Here is a 14179-nt window from a genome sequence, read left to right on the forward strand (position 1 = left end):
GTGATCCCTCCCCACCCCACCTTTCCCCTTTAAAGTTATTTAGTAAGAAATAGTTTAACTGGTATCAATGCCATACAAAAAGCCATCCCCCTTGGGCTGCCTTTCCATCAAGGAGGGATGTCTCCTCCTGATTTCCAGTCCCGGTGGAGAACTTGCAAACTTTGGCCTCTTAAAACCCAAGGAGAGCAATCTCTGCTTCTTTTTAAAGTCAACTGCTTAAAAAAACAGGGGGGGTGTAAAAGCACAGAAAAAAAACCCCAGCAAACGAGATGCAGACAAAAAAACATCGTCGCAGGAGCTAGATGGCAAAATCCTCGTGGTCCTGCGGGCTGAAAGCAGCTGCCCGCAGCATGTCCAAGGAGTTGACAAGGATCAAGGTGCCGGTGAGATGCTTCCAGCGCTTGGTGATGGGGTTCTTCATCTTGTCCAGTCCTGTGTGCAGCTCCTGGATCACGTCACGGTAGCTGTCACCCATCTGGCTGCTCCACGTGAGAAGGAAATCGTATGCTGGCTTCCACATGGCCTGCAGTGATGGAGAAGGAGGGAGAGGAGATCAGAGTCGAGCTGGATAGCCATGCCAGACACACCCCCATCCCAGAAGCAGCACATCCCAAAATTTCCCCATCACACCCAAATCCTCTTTATCCCCCAGAGGTGCTCCAGAAGAATGTGCTCTGGAGGTATCTGCAACCCTAGGGGTCTCATGGAGACCGAGACCCATCTGCTCTCACCTCACTGTCCACCACCCCTGTCTTGTCCCGATGCGGGGCCTCATAAGCATCCATCTGCTGCTTGGAGACCTTGGCAAGCTTCTCGGCGAGTTCCCTCCAGCGCTGGGCCACCTCCACGGCTGTGGTCAGCAGCACAAAGTCCTGGATGAGCCGGACAACCAGCCCCTGGCAGTCCATTTTCAGCAAGGCCTGAAGGACAGCAGTGAAAACCACACAAGAGAGTCAAGGCAGAAGGTAGCTAGCAGGTGACCTAGGGGACCATGCAGGGAACTCCCTCAAGATGCCACCCCAAAAGTCCTCCCACCCACTTTCTAGCGACAGCCGATGAAATTAGGCCAGCAGGTTCAATAGATAAGTAATCCCATTAATTGAATGACACACGCTGCTCCTGGTCAACAAGGCTCGCAGGCTGGGCTAGTCAACGCAGCCTTATTTTCCAGGCAACCCCTCAAGATGTTCAGGCGTCACCATAAGCAATTTAAAGCTTCCCAGGGGCTGAGGAGAACAGATGCCTTTAATCGAAGTAGCTAATCCAGCACAGTCCGTGCAGCTTAACTCCCTGAGCCCGGAGGAACACCGTCCTTCAGTGTTGATGGATGGGTATGGGCCAGCCAGAAAATTCTGGGACGAGACCTGGGCATCAGCCTTGACAGGAGATGGACTGGGGTGAGACCCGAGCAAAGGGCCAGATGGCAGCACTACAGGACCATTGCTTGGCTTGGGATGTTCTCGCTCCTCTCACCACCCCTCTGCTTTCCTGTGCCAGAGCAGAAACCATGTCCTTCTGTGTTGTTCATTGATCTAGAAGCTGAGACTCTGAAGAAATGGGGAAGAGGAACTGCAGCAGTCACAGGTTTCTAGCTAGTGATAACTTAGCCGGGGTGGGGGGGGGTGGAAAGGAAGAGCAGCACTACTTCCCATGTTTAGGTACTAAATCACACTAAAAATGACATTAACATCTCCTCAAAGTGGAAAGCAAGTTGCACTAGGGAAAAACCCACAATACAGCCCCGGAAAGGAAGGGTTTAAGTGGCAATTATCAGAGTACAGGATCTGACCGACAGAATCAACATTCCACTCACCAAGGCTTCCCCATCCTTGGACCACAACAGCCTCAGCAGCAACCCCAGATCCTGGACAAATCCCACCTCGAATCTCAAGTGTCTACACACTTCATGTTATGAAATGGGTATCCCCTTTTTAAAACATGGAAGAAATCAAGTGAACAGAGCCCAGACCATGCCTTGGGCAACAGTTTGCTGAGTACCCTCTTGTTTTCCTACAGCCAATTCCAGAGTCATGGCATCAGCAGACTCCAGATGGTGGCTGCAGGATGGGTGAGCACCAAAGGGTTGGCGTTTCAACATGGGTCCCACTTCAAGAAAGCAAAACCACAGCTCAGTGATGACAGGAACAGCCCCCCAAAGGATGCAAGCACCCAGGGAACCCCGCTGGCACACGCATTCCCATAGGGAACATCACCCACACCTCCACAGCAGCACGGGGCTGGTTATTGTAGAAACCATGGATGCTGTGGTCCACACACAGCCAGAATCTGCCCACTTTCTGCCCAGACATCCTCTCCTGCCACAAGGGTCTGGACCAAGCCCCAGCTGGTTTGACTCCACAGCAGAAGAAGGGTTAAATCCTCACATAGGCTGTTTCACAGGGACAGTTGGGGGAAGATGGGAACATCTGAAACCACTCCAGCAATTTGCAAAGCAAATGCATGTTGATTTTTCCCTTATCTGTTTCCAGCTTAAAGCTGGGCTTGAATCTAATTACAGTTGCAGATGAGCTTTTTGTTTGCTCCTCAAGTGCATACACTGGTTTCCTGTACTAGGAAAGAAGCAATAAACCCTCTTCTTAAACAAGCAAGGAAAATACATTTAAAAGAGCATTAATTTTTTTTAAAGGGCATTAAGAAGCATTTAGATCTCACACCTGTTCCATAACCCTCTCCAGCAACCACCCCAGCCTCTACATTCATCACCCTCTCCTCTGCAGGCGGAGGATTCAGATGGTCCTGAGGAAGAGTACATTTAGCATCCTCAAACTTGTGTTTCCCTGCATGCAAACCCTGAAAACAACTTGGTATTTAGCAGAGCAGGATAAATGAGTCACTCTCATCTCTTGCCAGAGGCTGGAGGCCACCAGGAGCAAACTGTGCCGCAGGGGTTAAGGAGGATAGAGCTGCAGGAGGCGGATTCTCCCATTTCTTCTGCTGCTCGATGTAAACAAGAAAACGCATCAAGTAAAGCAGCTGGGAGGCCATGTAACTGAGAACTGTACAACTGCTTGAAGCAACAGCTTTGGAAGAGACCGACAGTTCCCCGCAGCATAGCGTGTTAACTCTGAAACCTACTGATGGTCACAGAAATGCCTACTTCCTGCACTTTTGCCACTGACATCGGAGCCAAAGGGGAAATATTAGTGGTTGGAACACGCACTTTTTTTTGGCATGTGCACAACCCACTCCCTATGCCACAGAAATACACGAAACACACACAGGCATGGGGCTCTTCTGGAAGCCCTGACTGCCCAGCCAGGATTAGCAGGGCCCACACAGGCCGAATCCTCCAGCAGGCACTTTTGGGATTACGCCACAATTACCTCCCATCCTCCTCCCTCACCCAGGACAAAGCTCCCTGGATAGCTGGGTGCAGACACCGTGTCTCCATCCCTCAGCAGCCAGCCGTGCTCCCTGCCGAGGCATGACCTGGGCTATGCCTTGCCAATGCCCTCAAAAGTGTTTATTAACTTGGGAGTCTGCTCCACCACACTAGCGCACAGCAGAGATGGTTTGATATTCAAATCCCAGATCAAAGCAGCACAGAAGAGCCTCTAGTTAAAAGGCATCCAGGGGAGGCTGAATTTGCATCCTGGCTCTGAAATGCAGAATATCCCATTTCCCATCCTCTAATGACAAAAACAAGCACCTGGAAGAAAGCAAGCCAAGCCAGAAGGAAAACACAACCCTGGAGACTGTGGGTAGCTGTACAGCCACCCCTGCCCATGCCCATCACTGCAATCTTCATGGTTCACTCCCGACTCTGCAAGCCTCCGGCCCTGCTCACTCCTTTATGCACAAATACACAGCTTGCCATGGTCCAGCCCTGTCCCCACACACTCCAGAGAAGTCATCTGGGGGGGTCTTGTTTCTTACCCAACTCTCGCCAAACTAAAGGAGTAAACACCTTTCTCCTTTGCCCCAGGAGCAGAAAACATTGCAAAGTTCATGTGTGCCCACCAAGCACAGTGGAAACCCCACAAGGAAGCTGCTATGGAAAGGGATTTTTTAAATTATATTTTTTTAAATAGCATTTAAATTGGAAAGCACCCCAGAGGGTCCAAGCATCATCACACATTAGTCACCTCCTGAAACATCTGTAGGGTGTTTGGCAGAGCGGAGTTGTGGTTACCATAAGCAGTGATATTTAGTGTCCCATTAACCATGTGTGCCAGGGCAGGGATGTGACCCGAGCACCATTGCAGGATATGTGGCCAGGCTGGCACTGTGCTGCCGCTCTCACTCAGCTCCCATGCTCACAGCCCCAAGACCTCCCCAAAACATGGGGAAAAAGCTGTCATTTCAGAAGAAGTGATGCCAAGTGCCAGCAGCCAAATGCAATCGCAAGCAGGTTTTGGTTTTGTTTGGGTTTTTTTTGTTTTGTTTTTTTTTCAAGAGCAAAATTACACAGGAGCAAGAGCACAGAGCCTGCAAGTGCTGTACTGGGGATAGGAAAGCAGGGAAGATTTCCTGTCAGCCCCAGAAAATAAATACAGGTCGTCTTAAACTGCCCATGGAGCAAGGAGCCCAACAACACAACTGCTGAAAGGCATCAGTAGCATTTCTGCAGCTTTCCAATGATTGATAGGGGCACAGGGCAAGAAAAGACCTTGCTGAAAACCTGCAAGCAACAACTCCTCCTATGCTGCAAGGAACTTGGCTATGCAAGGACAAGCCATGTCCTACAGAAGACATCCTCACCAACTTCAGCATGGCACAGCATGGATCCTTCGGGGAGCAATGTCTGGGATCTATACATGTGGTGAGGATTTGTCCCCATGAGGATGGAAGAAGGGCAGGAGTTGGCCCCTGGACCCAAACTCCGTATAGGGACTACCATTAGCCAGCAGATTGATTCAGGATGGAGGAGCAAGAGGAGCCCAACATAAGCAACCTTAGGCTGGCATGCTCCAGGTGTGCCACTATGAAGTCCAAGCAACAGACGCTCTGCTCTGGAGGGTACCTGGTGGGCTTCAGCCCCCCAGAAGCTCTCTGGGGTCTGCAAACACCAGGGACAAGTAGCATCTTTAGGTAGAAGAAAGGCAGAATGCAGATACCTGCAGTCAGAACAAATGATAAAAAACCATTGGGGAAAAAAACCAAACAACCCAATGTCATGTTCTGAACAATCTTTAGAAGAAGGCTGGAGAAGAAAAAGCTCATCATTTCCACAGCTCTCTGCTGACATGCCCAGTGGCATTCCCAGAAGACCCATGTATTTCCCAGCAGCAGCATCCACTGAAAAGGATGATAAATGCTCTACAGAAACACCATATCAAAAAAAACAAAGAGAGAAACGCTGTATCCTATCACAGCTCTAACCCCAGCTCCCAGGGACCACGTAGTGCAGTCACTGCACGGCCAGGTACCAGTGGCTCAGCTGCAATGAGGTCTTCTTGCATCTGTGCCCAGGCGTTTTTTTAGCAAGGGCATCTGTGTACTGCCTGCTTTCTGATGCGATGACTAACTTCTGAGCATTCCCCCAGCTACCTTCACACACCACTGCTAGTGCTAGATTAGAAAAATAACTGCTAAGCACAGATTACTTATTAACTAGTCATCACGACCGGGGCTTTGCCATGCTTGGCTGCTGGTGCATGGCTCTGCCATTGCCATTTTGTGTGCTCAATGCTGAAGGCAGGTAAGCCTGCTTACTGCTTCTCTCTTCAGAGTTCCTCTGCGATGAGATAACCAAGTTTAAGACGAAATGGCCAGATCAGAGCTTATTCTAACCAATTCTTCTTGCCAGACAACACCAGGAAGCGAGTCCATTTCTAACAAATAAAATCAGATTTTAACACAATAAAATACATTACTGCTCCACTGTCATCCCCTGAAACATCTATTTTCTCAATTTTATTTTTTTTCTAAACCAGGCTCAATTTAATCTGTCTGTAAGCTAAGGAGGATTTGACAGCAGTGAGGGGTTTAGAAGAAGCATCGTCTTCCACCAGGAAGAGAGCTCATCCTTTATCAACAGGCTCAGGCTCACAAAGAATAGGAAACAGAGCCAAGGCTCAGGATTAGCCTCCATTCACACATGGAAAATAAAACCTGCTCTGGGACTCGGCACTCCAGGAATCCCTTGGAGAGTAGAATGTTTTCCTGCAGCTTACAGCCCTCCCCTTGAGTTAGCTGCTCCCTGAGTAACCAAGAGAGCCTTCTTTTTCCTTTCGTCTCCCCACTGAGGTCCAGCATGGATTTTCTATGACCTATGGACTGTCTAGGACCCCTAGAGACAAAGGGAATAGATAAAAGAAATCCTTACAGGTTTGCAAAGCGGTAAGGCAAACAGCACGAAGCCCTTGAAAGCAACAAAGCCCTTGGAAGCATCCAGCACAGATTTAATCCTATCGCTCACTGAGGGTAACGATAAAGTGAGCAAACTCTCCTTTGGAGGAAACCACAGGGCCAGACGACAACCTTGGCTGCCACAGTGGTCATTTTCCCTTCCTGGATGGCCCCAGGAAAAAAGAGACAACTGCACACAATTGGCAGAAGAAACCCTCAACAAAAGTAGCATTGGTGGCATGACCTGGCACCTGAAAGTCAAAGCTAAAACACTGCCCCATGGGACATGAAGTGGTACCCAGGCACCGGGAACTCACTGGAAAATACTTCCATGAGCAACTCTTTGTAATGCCTTACACCTCATACACAATCCTGAAATTTCCTTATTTAAGAGAGTTCAGGCAATGAAATCATTTGGCTCCAGTCCCCTTTACCCAGGTTGCCCACTCGTAACTTCGTTTAGCATGCTGCTGTCTGCGCCCATCATCACCAAGTGAAGCTTTTGCTATTCCATAATTTAATTGGCATTTTAAACCACATGATAGGCTGTAACTCAATTATCCTGCTTCTGTGGGAGAGTCTGTTAAGAGGCAAGAGCTGCAAACCTCATCCAGACATTTGGTCCTTTATTTTCTTTGGCTTGCTTCCTATGAAGTGCTAGAAATTACCATGAAGATGATTTCTTGTAAGATATTTCCTAAGAGCATCCTAGAAATAGTAGAAGGCTGCACTTCCCCAAATGCCTTTCAGGACAGAAGCCAGCCACGCATCTCAATTTGCAAACGTGATCCAGATTTGGACATAAAGCATTGCAGCTCAGAGGTGGTCTTGGTTTAGGTGCCCCTCAGAGATGGGGCAGACATAACCCGACATTATTACAGAGAAATTGGAGGTTGTTTCATGAAGCATCACTCTTCACAGGAGCTGTAAAATCCCTCTCCAGCATGCTTTAACATGCCTAGTGATGCAAAAGTACATGACTTGTGAGGTGGCTCACCTGCACCACTCTATATAGGAAAAGCTCTTATGTTTCTTGCCCTTTTTTCCAGTTTTCTATCAGTATTGCCTTCAACGATGCACAATTTGACACTGCAGTTGAGGAGGCCAGCATCTCTCTAGTAACTCCTCGAAGTGTGCACTACTGAAAGCTGAAACATAAATACCTGGCAGCAAGGACCAGTCGAGTGCTATGAAAACACTGGACCAAAATCACCTTCGTCTTGAAGCGCTTCATAGTAACTAGTGTCCAAAGCAAGCCTGTTGGCTGCCCTCACAAAATACATGCCTATGGTATTTCACCCAGCATGCCCCTCATTTATGGTCATGATCCCATTACACCAGGAGTCCACTACTGCGTACAACTGCAGGGCTGAACTTCCACCTGGCTGTGCCAAGCAGCCTGCAGAAGACCTGATTTACAGGCAACTTCCACCTCCCACTCACCTTTACCACTCTGCACAGCAGGGAATTAAGATCCCCTCATCAGACCTCAGACTCACCATCATCAGCTCCTTCTGAAAAGATTTCCTCTCTTTGTTCTCAGTGTTGTTGCAGTCTTCCTTCAGCTTCTCCAAGACGGAGGCCACTCGCTCCGGTTCACTGTCCAACTCTGCTCGGCAGAAAAATGTGAGTGGCAAGTTCAAGTACCCCAGTGCATCGGCGAAGGACCGCCAGCTGCTGAGGTTCTCCATAAGCAGAGTCCTCACAGAGGCATAGATGTAGGTCAGAAACTTGCAGGGCCTCAGGATCTGCTCAAGCAACAGACTGGTGGTGAGATCTGGCCCAGAGAAGTAGCTGGGCTTGACCTTCCCAACCACCAGCACGTTTTTGGTGTGCACAAGGCCTACTTTTCCCTGGTAGTAGCCAATATACCACTCCTTGGTCCACAGCTGCCCTTTTAACCTGATCTTCTCCTCACTGAGGAGAGCTATGACATCTCCTTTCTTGTACTCCAGCAAATAGTGGTTCTTTGTTTGCCTCACCACTGTCTTCAGCAGCTTGCCATATTTTAAGCTCAACACTGGCCGGTCCTGAAAAACTGGATACTTGGCGGTGGCAGCCAGAGGTGAAAGGATGATCTTCCCAACCTCGTTCTTCTTGAGGAACCGTCTCTGTCCCGTTGGTTTGATGGCACTTTTCGGAGGTGGCTGTGGTGTCTGGACACAGAATTGGGTCAAAATGGCATCCTTGTCATCCTTGACCTGTATCCTTAGTGTGAAGTCTGAGAGCTCATTGGGGTCGTGGGACGCAATGGGGAAGATAAGGCGGCTGACCTTGCCCAGCTTCATCTGGAAGCCTCGCACAACTTTGGCTTGCTCGCTAGCTTTCACCTCGTAGTTGGTCATGTTGGAGAACATGCAGAGCTTAAGGTCCTGAGGCCGGGACAGAGCAAACTGATGCTTACCCCAGAGCTGGAGGGCGACAGGAGCCGGGCTGTGGGACTGTCTCGTGACCTCATTCACCAGAAGAGTCTTGGGTGCGCATTCGTGTCCAAATATGGCGACAACGGTTTTAAAGGAAGGGTGAATGTGTTTTGGGCCATAGACGCCAACAGTGATCTTCTTGCTGATATAATCCCAAACTGTGTAAGGGTAGAGGATGTTCTGCCCCTGAGCTACAGCCGCGATGTACATGCAAGGCTCCAGGTTCTCCAGCTGCACCTGGATCGTGTCCCCATATGAATAGCTCAGCTGCATCGGTGTGTACGGCCCCTCTTTCATGTCGCTCCGCAGGCACTGCAGTCCTACCAAACTCTTGCTCATGGTGTCATTCTTGACCTCTGCTGACACTTTCATCTCCAGAATGATGAAAGTTTTCACCTCCATATTGCTGAGTTTGATCTGCAGGACCGGGCTGATGGTGCTGCACTTGTCACTGTTCAGCTCCAGTGGTGGATCCAGCATTGCTTTCATGGAGATCTGCTGTGTTTCCCCAGGGCACACGTGGCCTTCTGGCACGTGGATGCTGATGTTGGTGTCTGGAAGCTGAACGGCTCCACCACAGCTATCCAGCTTGCAGACAATGTTGGTCTCCACCGGTTGTGTCTGACCCCAGCCAGGATTTTGACCAAGCAAATCCAAGTCATGGCAAGACCGAGCCAGTTTCCTGTGATTCAGCCATGCCGTCCTAAAATCTTCCCGGCTCTGGAACTGCTCAGGGGTGGGAGACTTTAAACCACTAAAGAAACCTGACGATGCTGGAGCATCTGACTTGGACTGAAGAACAGACAGTTCAGACAAACTGTAAGAGCGCTTACTTCTGAAGAAGGGATTGTCCCTTTTCACAGGCTGTTCCAAATCCAGCCTGTTTGTGGATGGAAACTCATCAAAAATGTTACCCAGGCTGCTATTAGCAGCCGAACTGGAAAGAGCTGAAGTAGGAGCCCCTGTGTCGAAGAGCAGCAAGTCAACAGCAACGTTAGAGTTGGACTCTTTGTCTGAGGTGGGCACTGTTTGCAAATTCCCATTCAGAAATGGGTTCGTCTGGATTCCATTCAAGAATGGGTTGTTATTGTAGGATTTTGCAGAGTTTCTCTTCACGTCAGTCCATTCTCCAAGCAGGTCTAACTCCTTGACCCCCTCATCAGGGCTCTCCAGTACATTGTCTATCATCCCGCTGTCCGTTAAGGAAGAGTTGCGGTAGTTTACAGGCTGGACGTAGGAGGAAGGGATGTAACCCATTTCCGTGGTGTTGTGAGCATACCACCACTCACCTCCCGACGTGTCTAAGACATAAAGGTGGTCCCCCTTGGAGAACTTCAAAGTGGTGAAATTGGTTGGACAGTAATCTTTGATTGCTATTACTTCCTTCGCATTTCCAAAGGACGTGGGATTGTCAACCAGCAAGGCACTAGGAGAAGGCACTGCAAAGCCAAGAAGAAAACAGCACTGTAAGCAACCCACAAGAGAGCCACAACTTGCATGTAATCATTTATTTCAGGCCAGCAATGCACACTACTTTAAGCAGTAAAGTAAGGTACTTTTACAACCTCTCAAACTCACAAGTACTTTTTTCTCCCTTCTAAAATTTTGAAACAAAACTTCTCCCTCTGCTAATTCTGATACGTTTACATTCCTCTTCCCCAGAAGGTTCATGATCTAAAGGGACAAGCACCAACGTGGCTGGGAAGAGCACTGGGAGCTGAGACAGGAGCAACAGCAACTTGTTTTCCTCCCAATGCAGTCAAGTGCCCTAGCAAGAAGCCTCCTCCTCGACACAGGGCCCCATGTAGCTGCTGCTGTACGAGATACCTGCACCCCACAGTCTTGCTCAACTCCCTGATGACCAATGCACAAGATGATGTGTTGGAGGGAGTTTTGAGGGATTGGGAGTCCCCTCTTATCAGCTCTCCTTTTCAGCTGGCATGTTGGGATCTAAGGTCTTATGAGCAAGTGCTAGAATGGCAGGCACCCCATCCCCTTAATCAGGCGGGGCCCTCAGCAATAGCTACATAGGAAGAGCCATTATTGAACCCATTTGCTCAGTGGCACCTCAAAGTCTTTGGCCACCAGCTCTTTAGCACTGCCACTGCATTCTCTGTAGTTATCTATGTGGCTGCTGGTGGTGAATCTCTTGAAAGAGATTACGTGACACCCAAGGTAACGTAAACCCAAGATAACTTTCAGCACAGGCTAAAAGTGCTCTTGCTTTGCTGTAACCCGCCTTCTGCACATGTGAAACACATTTCAGTGTAAGAAACAGTGAAGGGCATGTCATACTCCTACTTTTTCACCAGCCAAAAAAGACCCTGCATCTCACTCGTATTTACACAGCACCTATGTTTCAAAGGACCTCAACAAAAACTAACTCAGTTTCTGAAGAAGGTCATGTAGTTCGAACCTGGTCCTAGCAGTATCTCCAATGTCCCTTTCAGTGGTACCAGCTGGAAGTAATTTTGCCAGGGGATCCTAATTACAAGCAAAACAGCTGGGCCAAGCCTATAGATATTCACACTGTCATGGTATTTATTGGTTTTGCTCTCACTTTTCAGACCTATTTCTGTAAAAAGCACTAGAAAAAAAACCTGCAGATGACATTACAACAACATTCAAATGTGTGATACCTCACTAGACAGACCTAAGAAAACAAGGAGAGCTGGATTTTCAGCAAGAAGGAGCTGCAAGAAAACTGGAATGGCACCTGCTTCAATATGCTCAAGAGCTCTGGAGGGAAAAAGAGAGATTTAAGAGACACAGAAAGCCTCTAAAATCCTGGAGACGAAGGGACTGCAGATCAGACTGCACACCCCTACAGTCACTGGCTGCAGGCTGGCAGCACTTCTCTGACACAGAAAGTACAAGGCAAGAGAAGACACAAGCAAATAAAAAAGCCTTTAAATATATGCTAGGGATCAAATATTACGAGAAGAGTTTGCACACATCCTAAACAACTCATTGTTAATTCACTTCCTTCGCCAGCAGGTAGGAAGAGTCGTGAGGACATTTATTCAGCGTAAAACTATATATAAACTCTGCATTGAAACTATTTTACCACCCCAGTAGGAAGCCACTGTTAATCCAGCGCTGCAGCTGGAGCCGTCTGAGGGACAGGGCATTTTTGTTTTCCCCATCCCTTTGGATCAGATGGATGAGTGGCTGTCCCCATATCCCCCAGCTGTGCACGCAGCCAGTGCAGCAGCAGGGTTAACGCAGATGTGCTAAAAGCAGCAAACCCCTTGGAGAATATAAGCAATTCCTATTTTCGGACTAAAAACAATCTAATTTGCAGCGAGAGCGTTTGATGTTCAACCTTCTTCTTGCTACGCCTGCAAAAGCAATCGCTTTGTTCATGTTTATTTTTAAAGGCCCTCAGCACGGGCAGACTTCCACCTGGAGTTACTTCTTGAGATCCATTTCTGCCGAGGAAACAGTAATTCCCCTTGCACCTGAACACAGCTTTTTTTTGATGGGTAAGGTAAATACAGCTGAAAAAAGACTGATAAAAGGGAAAAAAAAAAGGATTATTCAAGCAACCTGCAAGTTCCCAGCTCCAGGGAAGGAGAAAGCAAACCCTTGTAACCGCCTTGTTGCTGTTGCCTCTCGTGGCTGCTGGATCCCTCTGTGCCACGTCCATGCCCATCCTCGCACACGTGGATGCACTTGTCAAGGCGTGAGAGAACGCACCCGAACTGAGGTCCCCACCCGTCCCTCCGCACCTTTGACATCGCAGAGGCTGGTCTCAGTGAAGCCCTCGCTGAGGTCAATGAGCGTCCCCTCCGACTTGCACCGCGGCAGGCCGCCCAAGTTGGCTGCCCGGATCCTCTGTGCCGCCATCTCCACCCCGCTGACACCGCTGGTCCGGGGGGGCACTAGGTGGCCATGGTCTCTCCGTGAGCGAAGCTGGTTACGGGGACCCCGATGTCACCTTGGGGAACCAGCCTGGGGGAGAGAAATAAACCCCAGCACATTAGCAAAGTTTCCAGGTCCTACTGCGCCACCCAAGCACTGACAATGCTCGCCCCAGGTGCACATCAACCCTGCTGTGCTGACAGAGGAGAACATCCTCATGTTCTCCTTAAGGCATCATGAAATATAACCTGGGTGCTTCTAATAAGCACGACACTGCCTACAAATCACCAAAGGGAAGTGAGGACAGCCTAGTGTTGCACAACACTACTGCTGGCCGTACAAAGCATCCCTCTTGCCTTTAAGTTATTTGGAGATACGTTGCTCTCAGGCTCATAAGTTGGCCCATCTCCCCATTTCTAAGAGCTTTCAAGGCATTTGGACGCTGCTGTAACAGATTTCTAAAGCTATCAAGCACTCAGATGCTGTGGAAGCCAAGGGCAGTGGTTAGCAACCGTGGAGGGCCCAGGAGACCCGGCTTTTTGCACGTTCAACCAGGTCATCGCTGCCTCTTCCGCAGCACTGGAATCTCCTGGGATGAGGACTGGCTCTTCACGCTTGCTCCCTGCATCCCTCCCCTTGCCTGCCAGGGCAGGGATCAGGCAGAGAAACATCCCTTCTTGCACTGACTGCCTGGCTTCACTTGAGCTGCTGCATGGAACCAGTACAGGGATGGTAACAGGGGAGAGGTAAGTTTCCAAAAGGAAAAAAAAATAAAGGGGGTTTTACTCCTTTTTTTTTTCCCCAGAAACACTTGAAAATACACTTCCAGAAACCCTGTGGATGAGCAGCTGCATCAGCTCGCCAGAGCTGAAATGAAAATTAACCCATTTCCCACTGCCCACAGAACACGCTGGCACTTTGACGACCAATGCAGCAGCTGGTAAGACCTCCTCTGGTGTTACCCACGTCCTCTGGAGCTTGGATGGTGGCCAGAAGGGCCAGGAGCACGTGGGCAAGCAGTCAAACCCGGTGCCTCTCTGCAAGCTGAAGGCAAGGCAGAGCCTGAGCCACGCTTTGCTCCTCCAGGTTTGCACCAAGGAGCAGGTTTGTGGTCTGACGTACCTGGCATCATCCCGGTAAATCCAGCATCCCTGCAGACCTGCCACAAGACTCACAAAGCGCCAACACCTCTTAAAAATAAAGCCCTGTGCAATTAAGAGTTATATCCAAGTCCCCTGCTTCAGTTCAGCAACCCAAAGGGCTTTTCATCCACTCCTAACACTGCTTTGGATTTTTTTTCCCTTCTCACACAGTTTTTTTTTTGAGCTGATAGAAACGTGAAGACAAGAGCTGTGTCTGCCCGCTGACTGCTTTGGCTGCAGCCAGCTGTTGTTAAGCCGGCACACCTCTCCGCAGGCACTGCAAGGAGGAGCAGCAGGCCCTGAAGGATTTGGTGCCCTTTTCTAGAATGCAATAAAAGGAAATTTGCAGGAGAAAGCCCAAGCAGGAGATACTCCAGCTTGCTTGAAATGCTTCCCAAGCCATCCCTGGGGCTGGTATGCTGGGAATGTGGTTAGCTG

General features: G+C 49.2%; 1 protein-coding gene across 1 annotated transcript; it reads right to left on the reverse strand.

Annotated features, from left to right (window-relative positions):
• Positions 1 to 298: 298 nt before the first annotated feature.
• Positions 299 to 12584, reverse strand: SH3BP4 (SH3-domain binding protein 4). Its single transcript, XM_010192772.1, has 4 exons — positions 12467 to 12584; positions 7812 to 10174; positions 732 to 920; positions 299 to 523 (listed from the first exon to the last, which is right to left on the reverse strand). The coding sequence occupies exons 1-4, from the start codon at positions 12582 to 12584 to the stop codon at positions 299 to 301; spliced, it is 2895 nt and encodes a 964-aa protein (XP_010191074.1).
• Between the last annotated feature and the right edge of the window lie 1595 nt (positions 12585 to 14179).

This window comes from Mesitornis unicolor, unplaced genomic scaffold (assembly GCF_000695765.1).
Source record: "Mesitornis unicolor isolate BGI_N332 unplaced genomic scaffold, ASM69576v1 scaffold7329, whole genome shotgun sequence".
NCBI lineage: Eukaryota > Metazoa > Chordata > Aves > Mesitornithiformes > Mesitornithidae > Mesitornis > Mesitornis unicolor.

Excerpts from the sequence above, each read along its gene's own strand:
- SH3BP4 (XM_010192772.1), bottom strand. The coding sequence starts at position 12,584 with ATGGCGGCACAGAGGATCCGGGCAGCCAACTTGGGCGGCCTGCCGCGG. Across the intron at positions 921-7,811 it reads TTCAGAAGGAGCTGATGATG|GCCTTGCTGAAAATGGACTG; the intron begins GTGAGTCTGAGG and ends GCTGTCCTTCAG. Across the intron at positions 524-731 it reads CAGGGGTGGTGGACAGTGAG|GCCATGTGGAAGCCAGCATA; the intron begins GTGAGAGCAGAT and ends CCATCACTGCAG.